General features: G+C 42.7%; 1 protein-coding gene across 3 annotated transcripts in view; it reads left to right on the forward strand.

The window, feature by feature from the left end:
- Positions 1 to 21,502, forward strand: part of pacsin3 (protein kinase C and casein kinase substrate in neurons 3) — a 64,067-nt gene that overhangs the window by 21,103 nt on the left and 21,462 nt on the right. For 2 of the 3 annotated variants that reach the window (XM_075466901.1, XM_075466902.1), the window contains 6 exons: positions 6,477 to 6,577; positions 8,324 to 8,480; positions 9,396 to 9,631; positions 10,521 to 10,676; positions 15,938 to 16,113; positions 18,887 to 19,007. In XM_075466901.1, coding sequence (XP_075323016.1) covers positions 6,524 to 6,577; positions 8,324 to 8,480; positions 9,396 to 9,631; positions 10,521 to 10,676; positions 15,938 to 16,113; positions 18,887 to 19,007 — 900 coding nt within the window. In that variant the 5' untranslated portion in view covers positions 6,477 to 6,523. Of the gene's footprint in view, positions 1 to 4,495; positions 5,038 to 6,476; positions 6,578 to 8,323; positions 8,481 to 9,395; positions 9,632 to 10,520; positions 10,677 to 15,937; positions 16,114 to 18,886; positions 19,008 to 21,502 lie in introns of those variants that run through there. The other variant, XM_075466903.1, reaches the window with a different exon arrangement.

Genomic DNA, 21,502 nt, shown 5'->3' on the forward strand with positions numbered 1-21,502 from the left:
GTTTTAGGGTAAAAATCTGCGTACAGACGGAAACGCAAAAGTGTGTGACGTTTCATATTTATCGATGCAGTAAACACGCCAGATGGCTAGGTGGCAACACTACCAAGACCGAGGCCCCGTTTACACGATAGGAAGACGCAGATATTTTCCTGCGGTTTGGCCTCTCATTTACACCAAAACCCCGTTTTTATCACAGAAAACGATTATTTCTAAAACCTCCGGCCAAAGTGGAGATTTCTGATAACACCGGTTATGTGTTGCCGTGTCAACTGGGAGAAACGGCGTTTTAGGTTATTAAACGTCACATTATGCGCCAGAAAATGCTTAACGTCATACGAGCGCCATGTTTACAGTTTGTTTGGGTACTGATCAGGATTATCATGGGATTCTATAATCGGTTGATCTGGTTTGACCCAAATTGAATAAACACAGACACACGTCTTCATTTTTCAGACATTTTACTTCTGAAGAGATCTGACACTTGACAGACACAAAATCAAATTGCGTGTTTGTCATTAATCCAGAAAAAGTCTCTCGTGTTATTTGTTGGTGTCGATTCTGAGGATTTTGATTGGCTTGCATGGCTTTATTCCTTTCCCTACACTGCCGCCAATAGGTTTGGCAGAGTTATTATGGCGCTTGACGGCGTATTTATGCCGGTTGATGTAAATGACAAGTATTTTGAAAACGATGTTGTGTGCACAATGTTATTATTGAAAACGGAGGGCGGGAAATATTCGTTTCTCTAAATACCCGGCTATGTGTAAATGTGGCCCAAGTCTTTCTACTTTCTATGTGGCGAGAAACGCGGTTTTGCGTTTTCATCCTTTACACGGTGGCGCGACAGTGGAGCGTTTTCAAGAATTCCACTCTGGAGGGCGGTTTCACTTTTTTTGCGTTTTCATGCCCCCAAAACGCTGTTACCATTTAAACGATATAGTGCATCCGCAAAAAGGTTTTGCGTTTTTAACCCGTTTTCATTTCCGTGTAAACGGCCCCTTAGCTTTCAAGTCCCAAGTCATTTTTTCTTGGGCAAGTCAAGTCAAAGTCAAGTCACCTTATTATTGCAATTTAACCTGCAGAATCTGATCTTAATAAAGTGAAAACACAAAGATATAAGTAACTGTCCGTTAACATCATTGGCCAATGTGTCCAACCTGTCCACCCCGTATCATATCAAGCTAACGTTAGCTAACTACCGACTAGGCTAACAGGATAATATTAGCTAATGTGACAAGCACTTACTGGTCAGATTGGATCTTCAAATGACGAACAAAGTTGGAAGTTGTCGTCTGGCTGTCTGAGATGTTGATGCCGCATGTCTTGCACTGAGCTGTTCGTCTTTTGCCGTCAAAATGGTGATTACGAAAGCCGAAGACAACGACTCTCGGTGCCCCTCCCGCTGACATATTGATGCATATCTGATATGAGTTTATTCTCTCCAATAAACACTTAAGGTATGTAGAGAGGGCATGAACTGAATAACACTCAAGTCATTCAAGTCATCGTGTCTCAAGTCAAGTGCCGAGTCTTTAACTTCCAAGTCCGAGTCAAGTCTCGAGTCTTTTATTTTTTTGTCAAGTCACAAGTCATCAAAACAGCGACTCGAGTCGACTCGAGTCCAAGTCACAGTGACTTGAGTCCCCATCTGCATCTTTTTAGATCCCCCCAAAGTATAATCGGGTTGCTGGTGTCAGCCTGTCATAGCCTCCTACATGCACCCCAAAAAGTATATTATGACACAAATGATATCACTGGTACAGATTATGTAATATAGGAACAATTCTCCTGGGCAAACTTTATTATTTTAATGTTTGTTTTATTTCTCTGCTGTGGAAAACGGCTGTTTGGTTACTGAGAATAACGAATGAGCCTCCTGAACGACTCTGTTGTCTGGTTCTGTGTCGATGCCCCGTGTGTTTAAAGTTAAACGGAAAGCAGCACACAGAAGATCTGAAGAGGAAGAGTATGAAGCAGCGTGTTTAAGAAGATTAGCTGCTACTTTCACACATCGTCGCACTCTGTGATCTTCAGAGATTTTACGAGTAAGCTGGCTGGAAAATCCCGACGACGGGTCCAGGGTGAACGACATTTCTGTCCTCGCATCGCAGCCAGCAGGAACATCTCTGGTTAATCATGTGGCTCAGCTATGAGTTTATTCAGAGAGCGCATTTGAAAGTGATTAATGACTTAATTGTGGGGATTTTGAGAGGAAAATGGTTCCGCAGATTAGAAACGTGGTTGTAAAAGCGTTGCTTGTTTTGGGGAAAACAAAGACGACTAATGTGAGGAATGTGTGGGACTTGTTGAGTTAGCTGTTTGCAGTGCATCTTCACTGCCACCTCTGCCTCTTATGCACTTACCTGGTGCACAGAACAGCCAATCAGGGTGAGCTAACCCACAGACATGACGCCAATTCGCTGAGTCGACTGTACGGGCACCGAAAACCACCTGATGGTCGACTGTAGGCTTAGTTTATGCCATGAAGAGCGTTCTGAAACGTGCAGGGCGTTAAGCTAATGAAGTAGCAGTATAGGTTTAGATTAGGCCCTGGAGCTTTAGTGAGGAGCACAGGTGAAGCACAGGTGAGGCCGGCCATGACAGCAGCTGCCCTTGTGAGACGGGCTCCCTGGAGTCCATCCCGCCTCCGAGGCCTCGCTACCCACCAGTTAACCACACTCCCATCGGCCTGCTTAGAGGGCCCAGTGGGCCTGATTCTCCTCGCTCCGCTGATGGAAACAAAAAGTCGGATACCCACAGTTACATTTAAAGATTTTAAAATAATCTGATGGTACAGAGAGCTTACTATCCTGGTCCGTTATATCCAACAGCGAGGCAAACTTTGTTTTTAAAGTTTAGACTCATTGTTCATCGGCACGTGGAATATTTTTGCTTTTCTTCATCTGTAACGGCTTCAACCAGATTTGCTGAGAAACCTCCATCCGTCCGCTGTCCCAGCTAAGATTCTGATTGAATCTGTTTTGATTACCGTTCTAATATATCCGCTTCTTCTGACTAAAGTTTACAAAGACCTTTAGCGAGTCGTGTTACCTACAACCAGAGGTGGGTAGAGTAGCCAAAAATTGTACTCAAGTAAAAGTAAAAAGTAGTCATCCAAATAATTACTTAAAGTAAAGAAGTCCTCAAGTACTGAGTAACTTTTGAGTAACGTCTGATTTATTTGTTAACACAAGCATTCAATCAGACAGATAAAAACACTAAATAATCATCTTTAGGCAAATTAGAGTTCATCCAATTGATAAAATAAATTAAAATGAATTAATTAATTAATTACAAAATATCTTAAATTAAAATAATTCAAGAACTTCAATAAAAAAATAAAAGAGACTTAGGAAATGTTTAAAACATGTGTAACCCATATGTAACCTAAAAAACAAACATTCATCTATCCATGGGGGAAAAACGAGTTTAGGAAACTTAGCGCTACATGTTTCCTCAAGTTAGATGTTGAGTTTCTGCTGAAATGTGCGTTTGTTTTGGTTGACACAGAAGACACATAATGTAGCTGCTGTTTCTCACTCTTTGTAAGGTAAACATGCTTTCAGTATGAGGCCTCGTCTGCGTCTGCATTTCCCACCGTTGGTTCTGACATTTTTCATCTGTGTCTTTGTTTGTTTGCTACGACTGCTAATGCTAAAGCTAACCCGTCCCGCCGCTGAGATCGAGTATGGTCACGTGAGCAGACTGCACGGCTGCGTCTGATTGGTGGAACACAGTCAGGTGGTAGAGCCTTTGGCGGAAGTCTCTCTCTCTGTCAGAATAAAACATTAAAATGAGGCATACGCGGGGGGATAAAAATAATGAGGCGGAGAATACCAAAGAGGTAAGAAGAAAAGTAACCAGCTCATTGTAGCCTAATGTAGCGGAGTAAGAGGACAGTTTCTGCTGCACACATCTACTCAAGGAAAAGTAAAAAGTATAGAGATTTAAAACTACTCCAAGAAGTATAATTATTTCAAAAACGTACTCAAGTAAATGTAACTCTGCCTACAACTTTGTGTATTTTTGATTAGTCTCGGCTGTAAAAGTTTTAAACCTCTGTTAAAGGTCTGAACGAGTAATAATTAGCGACCCGCGGTGAAGTGAGTTTCTCATACTCGCTCATGTTCCAGCATGCTGGTGGCAGATGCCTCGGCTGCTGTTAGCATACTCGTCACTCTGCTGTGACACACTCTCACACTCGGCCATCCCTCTGTTGTTGTGTGTGGAATAGCTGCCATGTCTGAGATGTGTGATGTTGAGCATTTGGCTAATCTCACACGTCACTGGCCTCCTCAGAGACGGCGCACCCATCCACACGGACACACCTATAACCATTCATTAGACCTAATCCTTTCACTTCAGGATTCACCCTGGCGTTGGCGCTCCTGTTTCTGCCCCCGGCCGGTCTGCGGTCGCTCATCTTAAAGGAGCCCGGAGGTCTCACCGAGGTCTAACTTAGCACTCGTCTGCTCCCAGCGTTGATGTATTGGGAGGCAGCTGGTTATTTACAGTTTGAGGGAACATTGTGAAACTCTGGGAGGAAGAAAAATAAGCAGGAACTTCTCACACCATTGTCAGGTTGAGCCTTGTGGAGCATGGCGTCACACAGAAACTATTCAGCGATGGAAATATGCGATTACCAATGAAAGAACCCACCTTAAGTACCAAAAGACTCATTTAAGGTTCGGTTAATTCAGCCCAAATAAAGACTTTTGTCTGGGTTTGCCGGCCGGCTGTAATTCTGCAGTTATAGATTCTTAAACTTAAGTTATAGTTAAAAGTTGCCGTGCAGCTCGGTTCTTGTTTGATGCCGACAGAAGATCAGAGCCCGTGTGCTCTGATGGCATGTTTTCCTCCCAGGTTGTTGTGCCTGCCACAGGAAGCCGTCTGGCCTTGACTCTGGGTTTTTGTCCGATGGGAGGACGTCACAGAGGAAGTGGATGTATGGGAGCGTCGGGTCACAGTGAACTGTTGGCAGAGTTCACCACAAAGCTGCGCGGCTAAAAACAACCGAGTGAAGCTGAACCTTTGCAGGTAACATCCTGTCGTCTCTTTACAAGGATCTTTGACGGAGCTGCAAAAATATGCAAAATATGTGGGTGAATAAGTAAAAAAAAAATATGTAAATAGGGTGGCAAATATGTAAAATGTCGTCAAATTGAAATAGGTGGGTGAATGAGTCCTAAAGTGTTGCCGGTAACGGGTTAAAGTAGAGTAAAACGGACACACCCAGTCAGATGGAACTTAGAGTAAATGCAGCTCCTGCTCATGATGCCACATCTCAGCAGTTTCGAGTCTTTATTTCTCTGAATCCGACTTGTTTTCTGAGCCAAGTTTGTGCATCCTCTGAATGAAGCCCCTTGTTGTCGGAGCAGGACTGGCTGACACAGATTCCTGCTTTAGTAATGGAGTGGGTGCGTGAGACGGGGCATCTGTGTTAGTCGGACACAGACGGTCCAGTTGTGAGATTTCTTTTTCATTTGTCTGAGATGTTTTTTTTTTTTCTGTTTTGTGGAGGATGTTCTGACCGCTCGAATCCTTTGTGGTCGGGTCCCAACTTTCTTGTCCAGCAGCTGACTTGAAGAAAAGTTTGATGATTGAACACTTTTCTCATTCTATCAGTGAAAAGGAGGTCGGAGTCAATTCTTCTGGGTGATAACGCGTCGTACCGAAGTCCAGCTGCATGTTTACTGCCGTCTCTCGCGGTCCTTTATCTGACATTCAGGGTTTCCATGAGGTCCCAGTTAGACCAACAATAAATTAAAACCATAGAATAAGGTGCAAGTTGTGCAGATATTATTATAAATGGGTTGTAAATGTAAGGTGGAAATGGAAACGTGCTTGTTTTCTTCAGCCAGTCATCTTTCTGTGTTTCATTGGACCAAAATAAAGCTGCAGCATTGTCTCCTTGGCCACCACTCTGAGTTGAATTACCTTCTTCAAGGGGCTTTAAATCCTCTCCAACTCTCTTTTAACAGCAGATACATTTGCATATTTAGACTCGTGCAGTTACCATTTTTATTTTTGACATGCTAAAATTGCTTTAAAATGCTTTTGATGAGTTCAGTGAAGCTCACCCAAGAGGTTTCTGATTTTCATTGCTCTGTACAGTGGAGGTGTAACAGCTATTTTAATGGAACATGTTTATTAGGGCTGTGCAACGATTAAAATCTTTAATCTAATTAATCACATGATTTCCCTGATTAATCACGATTAATCGCATTTGTACGCAAAATCCAAAAATTAATTCAAAAGTAGTGTATTGCCTTTAGCATTTAGTTTTATTTAAAATGTGCTGCCATATGACTGAAAGTGCCATAACATTTGTTGTGCAAACACACTTTTAACTGAAGTGTTTGTCTGGAATGTTACTGGATGGATTTGTTTGGTTTAGTTGGTTTTTTTTGTTTGTTTCCTGTATTCTCCTTTGAATTAACCTGTTTTTTTTTTTTTCTCTGTCTTGCCGTCTGCAGTCTCCTCTGTAGCCGCCATCATTCCGTGCTGTAAGGCCGACCCCAACATGTCTTCCAACGGAGACCTCAGCGAACTCGGGAGCTCTGACAGCTTCTGGGAGGTACAGCAGCACACGCAGTTATTACTGCCATTCAACACCCGCCTGCACACACCATGACTCAGAGCAAACTGCCTGGTTAGCATGCGCTGCTCTTTGTGTAACTTCAGGGTGTAATTTCATCAGTCACACTCGGTTTGCTCTTATTAGTTTAGGGATGTTTAAACTCCTTGAGATTCATTGTAACTGCAGCAGGAAGTAAAATCCAAGTAGATAGATCTGTGCACAGTTATACCCTCATTCTTCACTTTATCAGGCAACTGCTAATACGATCTGGACCTTCGTCGACGGTCCTTTGCTGCATTAATGGAACGTCTTGACTTATTTGAGCATTTGTGAGGATTCATACCAGTGTGATGGTGTGACTGCAGCCTGCAGTTAGGACCCCCAAAGCCCAGCTTACCGTGTTGCTGCACATCAGGCTGCAGAGAAGTTCTGGCGTGTGGACACTGCTAAGCTGCGAGCTGCATAGCTCTGACACTCTTTACCCACTGTGGGTTTTCAGGTCATTGTGTTTTCCTTTAAAAAGGAAAGAAAAACCTTTACTTTAGTTTAGGCCTGGGCGAGTTAACTCGTTATTATCGCGTTAACGGATTATTTAACGACGTTAAATATTTTATCGCGCGTTAACGTATGTTTTCTTTTTAATTAAAAAAAATAATAATAATTTTTTTGGAGGGCTTTTGTGCCTTTTAATGGATAGGAAAGTTTAGAGAGACAGGAAGCAGGCGACAGAGAGAGGGGGAACAACATGCAGCACAGGGCCGTTCGATATGGGACTCGAACCAGGTTTTTATTTTGGCTTTTATTTTGTAAAAGTCTGTTGCTGTCTGCTGTGGAACCGGAAAAGAAAGTAATTGGGGGATCCACCAAACATGGAGAAGGGTACGGAACTTTTACTCGGCCATTTTCATTTTAAAGTTCTTCCTGAAGGCGGAGTCGACAGAACCAAAGTCATCTGTAAACTCTGCCAAGCTGAATTGTCTTCTCAGCGTAGTAGTTCCAGTCTAAAATATCACTTAAAGGCAAAACACACAACTGATAGCAGCAAGTCATTCAAGGAAACAGACAGTGGAGCGAGGCTTCTACATAAAAACTACAGAAAGATGCTGATGTTAAAAGTGTGTTTGCACAACAAATGTTATGGCACTTTCATTCATATGGCAGCACATTTAAAATAAAACTAAATGCTAAAAGCTATGCACTACTATTGAATTCATTTTTGGATTCTGCGTACAAATGCGATTAATCGTGATTAATCAGGGAAATCATGTGATTAATTAGATTAAACATTTTAATCGTTGCCCAGCCCTAGTTTTAGAATACAAAGTGGGTTTCTGCACACTGCATTGTGGTGCTGAGCTGGAGCGGACTGCAGCTTGGATCTGCAGAAACCTCCTTTTGAAAGCTGCTTTAAAGCCAGTGAAGATGACGCCGTGTCCTGACAACTGCAGCCAGAAAGCCCGCGACAGAAGCAGCGCGATAGGGAAGTGTGTTTAGATTCAGAGCCAGAAACACGAGCCCCCGCTGACTTGCAGCCCTCCATCTGGAAAAACGACTCACTTAAACTCCTCGGGCTCTCGGTCTCGTTTCACTCCTGCTTTTACTTTAGCTCCACATCATCACTGACGCCTGCAACATTTTGACACTGATATTAGCATCGTGTTGTTCGATAAGATGCACAGAACCAGCAGAGCAACTCTTTTAACTTCCCTTTCTTACGACCTGTGTCTGTGTGCGTGTCTGCAGCCGGGGAACTATAAAAGGACGGTGAAGCGGATTGATGACGGCCACCGGCTGTGTAACGAGCTCGTCAGCTGCTTCCAGGAGAGGGCCAAGATAGAAAAGAGCTACGCTCTTCAGCTGAGTGACTGGGCCAAAAGGTGGAGGGGTGTTGTGGAAAAAGGTGCGTTGGATTGTTGCTCAGAATCTGCTCTGTAAGCCCAGATCGTTCTTACTCCAAACCCTGAAGATAGTTCAGCAAAAACTGCTGGAAAGGTTTGAAATTGCTCTCCAGAAAAAAAGTTTTTGCTGAACTATGGCTGTGATCGAAACCGCCTACTACATACTGCATACTGCATACTACATACTGCATACTACATACTGCATACTACATACTGCATACTGCATACTACATACTGCATACTACATACTGCATACTACATACTGCATACTGCATACTACATACTACATACTACATACTCATCGATCAGACAGTATGCAGAGCGTTTACCCACAATGCATTTTGCTCCTGCCCGAGCCGAAATCAGCCGGCCTGAAGCTGATTTCGCTTAAGCTCTAAACTCTGTAAACTTTAGCAACATTTGAAACATTTTCAGGTGAGAAAGTAGTCGTTTAGATCCCCAACGTGTTGAAAACCTGACAAAATACCGGCTATTTACAATTTTGTTCCCACGAATTCGGCGCTACTAAAGCTAGCCGCAGTGAGCAACGCACTTCCGGTTATTTTCACAAAATAAAATACCCGTTGCCTTTTATCATAGGGAAAGCCATTACGATACAATTGGTGCTTTTGTTTTGAAAACAGGAAGTGAACCTACCCTCGTTGTAGCTAGCTTGAAACTGCCGTTTTGACAGGAAATGACGATCGGCGACGTTACGTTGCATCTTGGGTAGTTTGAGTATGAGTAGTAACCTCATGATGCATACCCAACATTTCAGAGAATCTAGTATGCATCCGGGAACTTAAAAAAAGTTAAAGGTAGTAGGAGAAGTAGGCGGTTTCGAACACAGCCTATCTTTTGTAATGATCTAACCTCGATGGTTAATATGTGGCTCCGCCCCCTTGCGTGCTCCTCAGGGCCTCAGTATGGCACCCTGGAGAAGGCGTGGCACGCCTTCATGCAGGCGGCCGACCGCCTCAGCGAGCTGCACATGGAGCTGCGAGAGCGGCTGGCGGGCGAAGACAGCGACAAGGTGCGGAACTGGCAGAAAGACGCCTTCCACAAGCAGATGATCGGAGGTTTCAGGGAGACCAAGGACGCTGACGACGGCTTCCGCAAAGCTCAGAAACCCTGGGTGCGCAAACTGAAAGAGGTGAGGCTCCGGCTGAGGCTTTCTGAGGACGGCCACGTCTCTAAAAGGGCTCGATGTAAATGACTCTATTTCTTTGTTCATCACATAAAGCAGGTGTTTCAGGCATCTGTTGTTGTTGCTTCTTCTGCAGAAAACACACGACGACCCGGAACTTAATTCACACAAAAAGCATGTATGAGGTGTGAAATCAACACTGAGATGAAATGGTTTTTCTAACTGTAAAAAGCTGGAGTCTCAGACCCAATCATTAGAATCATACATTCTGTTCTGTATTTTTATAAATCATTGGACCTGTGAAGGGTGGCTCAAGACTTTGGAGCAGTTCAGAACTTTTCCTCAGGATACAAACCCAGAAAAGTGCAGCTGGACACTGAATGCTGGATGTGATCTGTAATCAACCGCCTGAGTCGCTTTTTAAATGGCTAGTTTGTGAAAAATAGCTCGATTTATAGATTCACACTCTTGTAAATGTCATCTATTAAACCTGAAAAACAAATTATGCTGAACTGACATGACTTTTTATTTTTCTGTTCCCCAAAATTTAAACTCGAGCAGCAAATCATCCCTTTTTAGACACTGAAACCTGCAAATATGTAGCTGTTTTCTTAAGATTTTTGCTTGAAAGTTGACATAAGTCAACATTAATTAAGTGTCTCTCTGTTACTTAACGAGTTGTCCAATTGTTTGGATTGAAAATGTAACGCGGCGTTCCTCAGAACTGATGATTACACCTGTTTGTTCCATGTGCGTTTTACCATTTATTCAAATAGCAGGTCGATTCAAACGCACGGTGCGCATCGGCTGCTTATTTATGCTGCTTTAAATGGAGCCTTTAAGCCAAAATAACGACATTTTGGATCACTGCGTGCTCTTCTGTGTGTGTCCGAAGGTGGAGTCCAGTAAGAAGAGCTACAACCAGGCCAAGAAGGAGGAGTGGACGGCCGTTACTAGGGAAACTCACGCCAAGGCCGACCCGTCCAAGTCTCAGGAGGAAGTCCGCAAATTCACGATTCGGGTGGAGCGCTGCAACCAGGAGGCCGAGAAAGTACGAAGATTCCTCACACACGCACACACTGGAAAAAATGCCTATCCATAAATAAGTTAAAAACAGCAAATACAAGACGTTTTTGCTTGAAATAAGCAAAAAAATCTGCCAATGGAACTCGTGAAAATCGGCTTGTCAAGATTTCTTGAAATAAGATGATGTGATATTTAAGACTTTTGAGATAAAAGTGATCTTGAAATTAGCTTAAAAACCTCTTCAAATGTCAAAAAAAGCTTGTTTCATATGATATGTGACTCAAAACAATTTGTTTTCAAGACTTTATCATTTAACAAGATATTCAAGATGTATTGTCTTCAAACAAGTCCCTATATCTAGCTGAAATAGTACTTGTTAGGCGGTTGTGTCTGATATTAAAGGTAGGGCAGGAGATCCTGGATTTTGAGTCCAGCGAAGCTGCATTTTGAAAATACACCGGTAAAAAGTCCCAACCCTTTTCTTCACTTTCCCCCCGAAGGCACGCCTCTAGAGTACATGAACGAGCACGAGCACGAAGGTGCACGAGCGCTGTTCTGACAGCAAGCATCGATCGTTGCCGTATTTAGTATTTAGTTTATGCTAACTATACGTTTAATAATGCTAGGTGCTAGCCAAGCTGGCTCTTGTTTAGCTTCCTGCCAAGCTTCTGGACGTAATTCGTTCGCGGAGCAGGGTACGCGCACAGGGGGGAGGAGGGGGAGGGAGGGGGAGGGGGGGGGGGGGGAGCAGATTGCAGTTTGATAGACGGCATCAGAATCCAATTATTGTGAACGGACCGTTCACAATGATTGGATACTGTTTTTCCTAGATGGTACGTTCTAGAGGCCACTAAAACTTTTCATATTTGTGTCAAAACTTTTAATTAATTGGTTGCAATGGGGGTGTGAAGAGTATTTCAAGCAATATGTAAAAAAATGTTCCAGAAAAAGATCCCCTACCCCGCCTTTAAATGTAATGAGATATTTTGACTAGAAATGAGACAAATATACTTGGTAAGACTTGGATTTTTTCCAGTGCACACACACATAAACACACACGGAGTCCCGTGAGCAGCTGCACTTGTACCTGTCTGGGTGTGTCGGTGAGTCCAGTAGAACATACCTGTGTGTGTGTGTGTGTGTGTGTGTGTGTGTGTGTGTGTGTGTTTTTGCCTGTAAAACATGACCGGGCTTGCCTCCTCTGTTCCTCGCTCTGCAACAAAAACCCGACAGCAGAGCAGAACGCTGACGAGGGAAATGAACAAGCAAACACGGGGAAATCCTGAGACCCATTCAGGATCAGTCGGTGCCGTCATAAACAATGTCGACCTCGACAAGGAAGTGGAATCCAGTATCATTCACGACACCTCCAGACGTCCCTCACACATCACAGCTGGTCTGAACACCCCGCAGTCGCGTTGAAATTCGATCCAAACGCTGCAGTTTTTTCCAGGCATTTCATTTATTATCTTTAAATTAAAGATGATTTGATTGCAACTATTCAGGCTGTTTCTTGCTGCGTGGCGCAGAAAGGAAATCTCACTTCTGAGCCAACCGGAGGCATCCTTTAACCCTCTTACCTGATTTAAAACACAACTTAATTTCTGAAAAGGGACATTTTTGTCCCCTTTTAAAACGACCTAAAAACATCATATGTTAATATTTTTTTCCGCTTTTTTTCTCATAGATCTTTTATTCCACTTCAGTTCTGATCATAACTTCCAAGTTTTCAATCATTTTAAAAAAATTAACCCTTTAAATACTGATTTATATGATGTAAACGCCAATTTCTGTAAAAAAAAAAAAAAACACAAACTGCTATATTTTCAATATGTAGAATGCAAAGTGGAATTGTTGAGCGGGGATAATTATGGTCTGGGATATATCAATGATCAGCAACAACATTGATTTTTAGGGATTTTAATTTTTTTTGCTATGTCTGATTTAAAAAAAACAAACAAAAAAAACTACTTAATTTCTGAAAATGTTTGTCCCCTTTTAAAACGACCTAAAAACATCATATCAGGATTTTTTTTCTAAACAATGAAAAATTGCATTTTATATGATGTGTGTTTGAAATTCGAATAAATAGTCAAAAATGCACAACTGGACCAAAAAAGATGAGTATCACTATCTACAGTGTGAAATTAGAGGAGAAAGTACACCCCAAGTGGACAAAAATGTCCCCTATCAGGGATGAGGGTTAAAAAGGAAAATAATCCTAAAACCAGAGCAGTGTATGTAAAACAACTGTTCGCTAACACATTCATGAAATAAAGACTGTCTGAGAGTGGAAACCCTTTGCTTTCAGGGGACTGTACACTGTAAAACACACCCACGTTGCATCAGGCTTGAAAGAGAAGAGCACACAAGCTTCACTCCCGGTCCTAAGAAGCAATCCTTAAATTCAAAGCTGTAGCTGCTGCAGTTAAAGCCTCTCAGCATTATTTGCTGCTCACGTTGTCTAAAATCTGCTCTTTGAATGCTTTTATACGATCCGTCTTGCAGAAATCTTTCTCCACACCAGCGTCTGGCCCAGAAATGCTAAAAAAAAACCTCATTTATAAGCACTCTTCATTGTATCTTATAGTTGTCATTTCCTGAAAAGCTCCATGAATTCATTATTTCACCAGTCGATGCAGAACTGTGGAGGAAACCAGGTGAGAACACGGAGCAGAGTGGGTTTTAGGAGATAAAACTCTGATTTTACTGGAAATGTTTAAGTGTGCAGAGGCAAACAACTCTGTGCTAGTTGCTTTACGTGATCTTTAAGTTCAGACATGGCAGAATGTTTTTAGAAAAATGACTTTCTGACTGAAACTAAACAAAAGTAACCTCCACTAGGCTTCTCTGTGGAGACTCAGCCCTCCGTCTGTCTGAATTTTCAATGTCTCTTCCTATTTTTGGCATTTTTGAAACCCTCAGACAGTGACGGTGCACGGAGGACTGCGAAAAAGATTAAAACAACCTTTTTCCTTCCTCCCTGCTGCTCTCTGAGTGCGCAACACTCAAAAATCTGGCAGCGCAGCAGCTTCCTGTGAGATTGCGTGGAGTTGTAAATGTTTATGTGTGCTTTAGAAGGGAAGCCAATTGGTGAATTAGGCTTTATCAGATTTATTGATTTGTTGAGGCTGCAGTCTGTCCTTTACCCTCTCCATCAATGCACCCCCGGCTCACTTTCATGTGTGGAAATGAGGAGCAGCAGCCATGCTCGAGTGCTGCTTTTCTTTTCTTTTTTTGTAAATATGATTTATTGATTTTCTAGAAATTTTTACCCCACAAGTCATTTCCAAAACACAGGGTACAATGTTCATCAGTTACATTGGACAATTGAGTTCACCCTATCCTTCTTAACCCCCCCCCCCCTCCATAGGGCTACAGGTTCCCAAACACACTCAATTTACTTAAGCAACCAAATGAAAACTAGAAAAATAAAAAAAGACAACCAGGGAAAAAGAAAGAAAAAAGGTAAATAAATACATACAAACTTGAAATAATCGAAGGGGGGACATTCCACTAATGCAAAAGGTCATGTATATGTTCAAGTCTACTCATTATCAAGGGGCTCTTGTAAGGAGTCATAATAATGAAGAAAGGGCCTCCATACCTTGAGAATTAATTAGGAGGATCCTTTAAGTGTGTACTTGATTTTTTTTTTTTTCTAACTTTAAGAAGTACATGATATCTTTGACCCAATGAGAAAAGGATGGAGGTGTGTGTTGCTTCCATTTGAAAAGAATCGAGCGTCTCGCAAGGAGTGTAGTGAAAGCTATGACAACACAGGCTTTAGTCGGTCGGGCTGTTACACCACAGAGGGCACAAATCGGGTCGGGATCTAATCGGGTTCCAAACATCTCACTGAGAGCTTTAAGAATACTTGTCCAAAAGGTAGAAGGGTTCGGACATAGCCAGAACATGTGCATTAAATCTGCAGGTTGACCCCGACATCGGGGTCCATCAGAGCCGGCCCAAGGCATATGCCAACTACGCGGTCGCTTAGGGCCCCCAGGGGGCCCCAGAGAGCACCGAGACGTTGTGATAAAAAAGTAAATATATACATGAAATTAAAATAACATTGAATAATTTAAACGAAATTGTATTACACCAGAAAAAAAAAAATTATTTTGACAAAATACTAATACTAGGTTAATTTATGCCTCCTGTTGGCTGCTGCCACCGTTGGGCAAAATGATTTAAGTATTGTATTTATTATTTAAGTATTTAATTTTGATTACAACTTTATTTTTCTGTAAGATAATGTGAAAGTCAGTCATAACAATAAGAATAAGAATGTCATAACAGTGTAGCCTATGGAATAATGAGGCATCTGGAGCTGAGGTGATGGTAGGGGGGCCCCAAATGAAATTCTGCTTAAGGCCCCATAAAGGCTTGGGCCGGCCCTGGGGGCCATAATTGGTCAAGGTTCGTATAAATCTTGGCCAACCTGGCCTCGGTAAAGTGAACTCTGTGTACGACTTTCAGTTGGATTAGGCCGTGTTTAGCAGATGCAGATGATGTATGTATCAGATTTAAGACGGACTTCTTTTCTAACTGCCAACACGGAGGCAGAAGTTGCAGTAAAGCGTAAGGAAACGAAGCAAAAGGTTTTGTTGCATTAAAACAAAGTGCCGTGGATCCTCTGAAGAAGTGTGAATGGTGCAGGTTTGATTGAAATGTCAATGCAGCTCAGACCAAAGACGTACAAGCACATCGCACGTGATTCTTGATATCAGGCTTAGCGTGTAAAGTCGCTAAGCACAGTTGGAAACCACAGAATTTTTTTGCAGCATTTCCCTATTTCTCTGCACAGCTCAGGTACTCCTGGTGTTATTTTTCTTTCTCATCTGTTTTTTTATTGTTTTTTTGTTTGTTTTAAACATAGTACATCTGTTCATTTGTATACAATATTAACAGTGGAAGTACAATATGAACTCAAACCCCTTCCACCAGGTCGAGCCCGTATTCCCGATATATTGAAATCATATATACATACATAGTCACATTCATACATTCTTGTACACATAAATACACAAAGGTAGGGAATAAATATATATATACATACATTTAATTAATTTAATTTAATTGTTTACCTTGACGAACATTTTAAATGTGCATGTAATGGATGGAAACGTGCAAAAATGTGCATTTTAATTGGCAAATTTTCTCTGATCAGAATGTGGGGTGTGTTTTAATGGAAACCCAGTAACATTCACCCTCTGTGTCTTTTTGAATCTGTGGGGATTAAAGGTTTTACAGCAGTGCGTGTGCTCTGTGTTTGTGCGACAGGTGAAGGAGCGCTACAAAAAGGCGCTGGAGGAGCTGAACCGCTGCAACCCTCGCTACATGGAGGACATGGAGCAGGTGTTCGACCTCACGCAGGAGGCCGAGCGCCGGAGGCTGTGCTTCTTCAAAGACGTGCTGCTGGACATCCACACGCACCTCGACCTGTCCACCAAAGACGGGTAGGACGAACACACGCAGTCACGTATCCTGAAAGAAAAAAGAGGGCGATTACACGATCATTTCTCCGTGGCTCGGATGTGTGGGAACATGTCTCTATGTGCACAGCGGTTAATAGAAAACTCACGCTGTTGTCTATTAACTTTTGACCTCTCATTTTATTTACACAGTAAAATGTTAAAGTCCAACTACAGTTATTGAACAAGTTTACCTTAAAGTAGCCGTTTTCATTAGACCAACTCCACAGTTTGAACAGAAGTTGCACAAATGTGTCACCAAGAAGCCGGTGGTGCAGAGAGATGATGAGGCTTCTCGCCTCAGCCCGGCTAATGACAGACCAGCTGTCCTTCAGAAGTCACCTCGTCTTAACTAAAGTGCAGACTAACCGAGCTGCAAACATCAACTGGTGGAGCCTGTCATTGACCTGAAGTCGGTTACCAAACACAGGAGCCTATCTTTCAGATTAAATCACTGCCTTCATGTGAGCCTCGATCAAAGCTCAACCGACCGGTTTAGAACGAGAACAAATAAACACAGGAACAGCGTTTCATGCTGTTTGGTTCTTAAAATCATCTTAGGAACATCGTTGTGGGGACCTAAATGTACTGTTACTAGGTTTTGGTAAATGGCTTCAGATTTGGACAAATGTACCCGCTCAGATTTTCTAAGACGAAAATAGCTGGAAATGTGCCGTTTCTAGGCCGTTTTTAGGCCATTTCTCTGCCATCTCTATGCCATTTCTCTGCCGTTTCTCTGCCATCTCTATGCCATTTCTCTGCCGTTTCTATGCCATCTCTATGCCGTTTCTATGCTGTTTCTATGCCATCTCTATGCCGTTTCTATGCCGTTTCTAGGCTGTTTCTATGCCATCTCTATGCCGTTTCTATGCCGTTTCTATGCCATCTCTATGCCATTTCTCTGCCGTTTCTATGCCGTTTCTAGGCTGTTTCTATGCTGTTTCTCTGCCATTTCTCTGCCGTTTCTATGCCATTTCCATGCTATTTCTATGCTATTTCCATGCCAATTTTGTGCCATGTCCATGCTATTTCTATGCCATTTCTATGCCATTTCTATGCCGTTTCTATGCCATCTCTATGCCGTTTCTATGCTGTTTCTATGCCATCTCTATGCCGTTTCTATGCTGTTTCTATGCCGTTTCTATGCCGTTTCTATGCTGTTTCTATGCCATCTCTATGCCGTTTCTATGCCGTTTCTATGCTGTTTCTATGCCATCTCTATGTCGTTTCTATGCCGTTTCTATGCCGTTTCTATGCCATCTCTATGCTGTTTCTATGCCGTTTCTATGCCATCTCTATGCCGTTTCTATGCTGTTTCTATGCCATCTCTATGCCGTTTCTATGCCGTTTCTATGCCGTTTCTATGCCATCTCTATGCCGTTTCTATGCCATCTCTATGCCGTTTCTATGCCGTTTCTATGCCATCTCTATGCCGTTTCTATGCCATCTCTATGCCATCTCTATGCCGTTTCTATGCCGTTTCTATGCCATTTCCATGCTATTTCTATGCTATTTCCATGCCAATTTTGTGCCATGTCCATGCTATTTCTATGCCATTTCTTGCATACTTATTTGGTTTTGCAAAATAAATACAGTAAAGGGTCATTTTTACCCCAGTTGTTAAATATTTGGTATGTAAAGTTGAATTTTTGGCCTTTAGAAAACCCAAACAAGTCTCATCTGTAAGGTATTTTTGGACCTTCGTTGACGTGATCGCCGGTCCAACACAGGGCCACACAGAGACAAACGAGACCACCCTCTCTGCTGTGCTTCAGCTTCAGGATTATCTGTGTTGTTTATTACTGTCAGGGCTTAGTGACGGTGTCTGCAGTTATGACAAGAAGATATCACGCTCTGCTCTCAGATGTATAATACGTGATGTGTAAAACACCCCTGCAAGTAAAGACAGCGTTACAGACTTAGAAGGACTATTTTGCATCGTAACTGTTCCCACAATCTGCAAATAGTTTGAAGAAATTACAGATATTGAAAGTGAAATGTTTGGGATTTCAACAGAGAATAAAACCTAGTTGATTCGTGTCGACTGGCTGTCGTCATAGATGTGGAAGTGAGGATGTGGCATGGAAAAAAAGAAAATGGCTGCAGATTCTGTGTCCTTGTTGTGCCGCTGCATAATTATTTTCTAATATTTTTGATGAACAGATTGAGTATAGCGGCCTAAAGTCTGATCATTTATCAGAAGAGCTGCAAATTCCTGCCCCCTCTTCAGAGTCTAACACTTTGACCTGATAAGCTGGAAAAAGTCTTCTAGCTTTAATCGGCAACATGACAGACAAGAAAAGTAGCTGAAGCCAGGTTTCCGTTGCCATTTTGCTTGTTATTTAGAAGATGTGAAGAAGGAAAGGGGGATGGAAACTGTAACAACTAAAATAACCTTATAAAAGACGTACATGCCAACTTTAGGTGGGTTTTTTGTGGCTAATCGCAAAAACATCTGATCTGTGAAATATTGAAATATTCTGACTCGCCAGATGTTTTCACGTCCACTTCTCCTCCTGGGGCAGAAGCAGTAGAGGTTACGACAAACGTAGCTTATATATCGTATCAACGCCTCTCTGTTTAGCTGATTTACTGAAGAAAAGGTGGATAGAAGTGTCTGATTCGCATCTATTTTGCAGCTTTTTAAAGATGATTTTAGATTTGCTCCACCGGCGAGTGTAAACCTGGCTTTGGACACAAAGATGGACAAAAGATGAGATGCTGTGCGATGAAAGTGACGTGTCTCTTTGTCCCCCAGCTTCAAAGAGTTGTACCGGGACCTCGGTCAGACCATCCAGGCTGCCAGCGACACTGAAGACCTCCGATGGTGGCGGAACACCCACGGGCCGGGCATGAGCATGAACTGGCCCCAGTTTGAGGTGTGGAAACGCACACCGACACACACTGAGCTCACACTGCGAATTGTTTACATTCAGGCGCTTTATTCTTGGAACTATTTGATGGAAAAACAAGCACTGTGAGGTCTGTGAAATGAGGTCAGTCCTGATGAGGCAAATCATTAACTTTTGGTTTGGTTTAGTCCATAAGATTTGAGGAAATCTTTGCAATGTCCTCAGAAGAGATGGAGGCCTGGCTCTGTGTGTGTGTGTGTGTGTGTGTGCGTGTGTGTGTGTGTGTGTGTTTTAGAGCAACACGCTGAATATTAAACAAGTGTCCAATGAATGCCTTGTTTTGTAGCTGAGTGGGTTAGGAATGTGGAACACACACACACGCTCTGGGGTTTATTCATCTGTTGGTGGACGCGTACAGTTTTCAGCTCGGCTCTGCGGACCGGGCCGCTGAGGACAAACAAATATTTACAGATATGAAACGCAAACAACAGATCGTAACCGTGATTTCTTCCTCGGCCAGAATCGATGGCTTCACGGTGGAATGTGTTTTTCACTAGTTGTGACGTAAAGGAAACAGAAATCCAGATTTTTATTTTTCTTCTTCTTAATGCATATTTTATCTGACGTAAATAAATGCACAAACGCAGCATCAAAACCTTCCATTACTTAAAAAAAACAAAAACATTATCCACTAAAAATGTAAATTAAATGGGGGAATGGACAGACGGTGCAGTGCTGGGTTTGGTCAGGGTGCACACGATGGAGGAATTACATCAGTTTAACTCCGTTACTTCGCTTCAGTGTGACGATTTACGTTTACAGGACAGACGGCCAAACAAAAAGTCCATAAAAATCTCCATAACCTTCTAGTCTGGTGTAAGTTTTTAAAGGGAATCACATGGAGACATTCTGCTTGTTGTTGCTCCTAATTTAGGGCACAGCTGACTGCAATCGCTATCCGTCAATCCGTCTCCGTGGTCACGCAGAGGCTCTCCGTCCTTTCGAAGTTCTCCGTCGGGATGTCGGATACGCAAGGCAGTTCACCTCCCGATCAGCAGGCGTCGCTACGCTAAACGACCTAATCTGGCGACGTCTATGGTGAAAGTGGTTGATCGATTGTTCACCTTCCGGCTCCGTTCCACTCCTCACAGTGAACGATGGCGACCGAGAGAGAAAGACTGTTGTTGGAGTTGGAGCTTGTTGATGCTGAAATACAAATAATTTTGACCAAATGTTGACCGGCACACAGTAAACTCTTTCAGAAATGGCGGTTGTTGTTGCTGTTCTGAGAGGAAGGAGCTAAACCGGAAAAGTGATTCCGGAAATTATGTTGTTAGCCGACCAATCAACAACCCTTACGGTCTCCGCGAGTCTCCGTCTCCTCGACGGATACCCTCATCCTGACTGAAAGCGAGCGAAACCGACGCGATACGACGCGATACGACGATGAAATTTCCCGAGGGTGTCCTGATATGCAGCGTGACGATTTTGTCGGGGGTGATTCTGTTGGTTCAGAAAGTACTCACTTCAAACACCGAGTTCTCTGACTTCCTTCTGTTCAGATCTTTGTGGTTCGGGTGTTTGGGGTCATAAACCATTGGGTGCTGTTCCACGGTAAAGATCAGCTTCTCCTCGTCCATTATTCCCTGAGTGATGCTGACCTGTTGCTAACTAGCTCATCATCAGGAAGCAGCGTGTTCATTTAAACCAATAAGAAGTGTTTAGGGGCGGGACGCCGCCACGAAATGTCGTCCCAATAGAGACAGCGCGGTGTCATCGCTGGATGGAGCGACATCGCTCGCAGCATTTCAGGACAGGCTGATTGAAAAGTACGCATTCTAATCACTTTTTATCAATCAATCGCTCGCTCGCGTTCAGTCAGGATGAGGTGATGGATAGGAACTTTGGCCGACGCACGCAAGCGACGGAGAGCGTCTCCGGGAGGGTCTCCGTCCACTCAGAGGGCTCCACGTAGGCGACCATAAAGCAGCCTTTAATCAGCCTTCAAGGCAAGCCCCCCAAAGTCCCCCCCTCATCTGTTTTTTGGTTGCTGCGTAGTCGTGCACCAGTCAAAATTTGCGCGGAAAACGACAAACAGGATGGACCAATTGGAATCCAGACTCAGCGAAGAAGTGCGGTTCAGGCAGCTGTACGACTCAGCACTGAAACAGCACAGTGACCACGTCAGCTCCCAGAACTCACTGAAGGAGATCGGCCGAGCTTTGGGGGATTTGCTGTTGTTTCATTCACTGGAAGTGGCTTTGAGTTTGATGAAAAGCGCTAATAAAACCGATCCATTATTATTATTATTATTATTATTATTATTATTATTATTATTATTATTATTATTGCATCCTGACAGTAATAAGATAATTCCCAAGTGTGTCCACTGAAGCACACTATTTCATAAATAATGGAAAAGGTTTTTTTTATTTGTCTGGTTTTTAAATACAGACATTCAAAATACACATTTTAGAGCTGTAATCATGAAACCGTGATACTTTTGCCTAAGGTTATCATAC

Source organism: Odontesthes bonariensis, chromosome 1, assembly GCF_027942865.1.
Source record: "Odontesthes bonariensis isolate fOdoBon6 chromosome 1, fOdoBon6.hap1, whole genome shotgun sequence".
NCBI lineage: Eukaryota > Metazoa > Chordata > Actinopteri > Atheriniformes > Atherinopsidae > Odontesthes > Odontesthes bonariensis.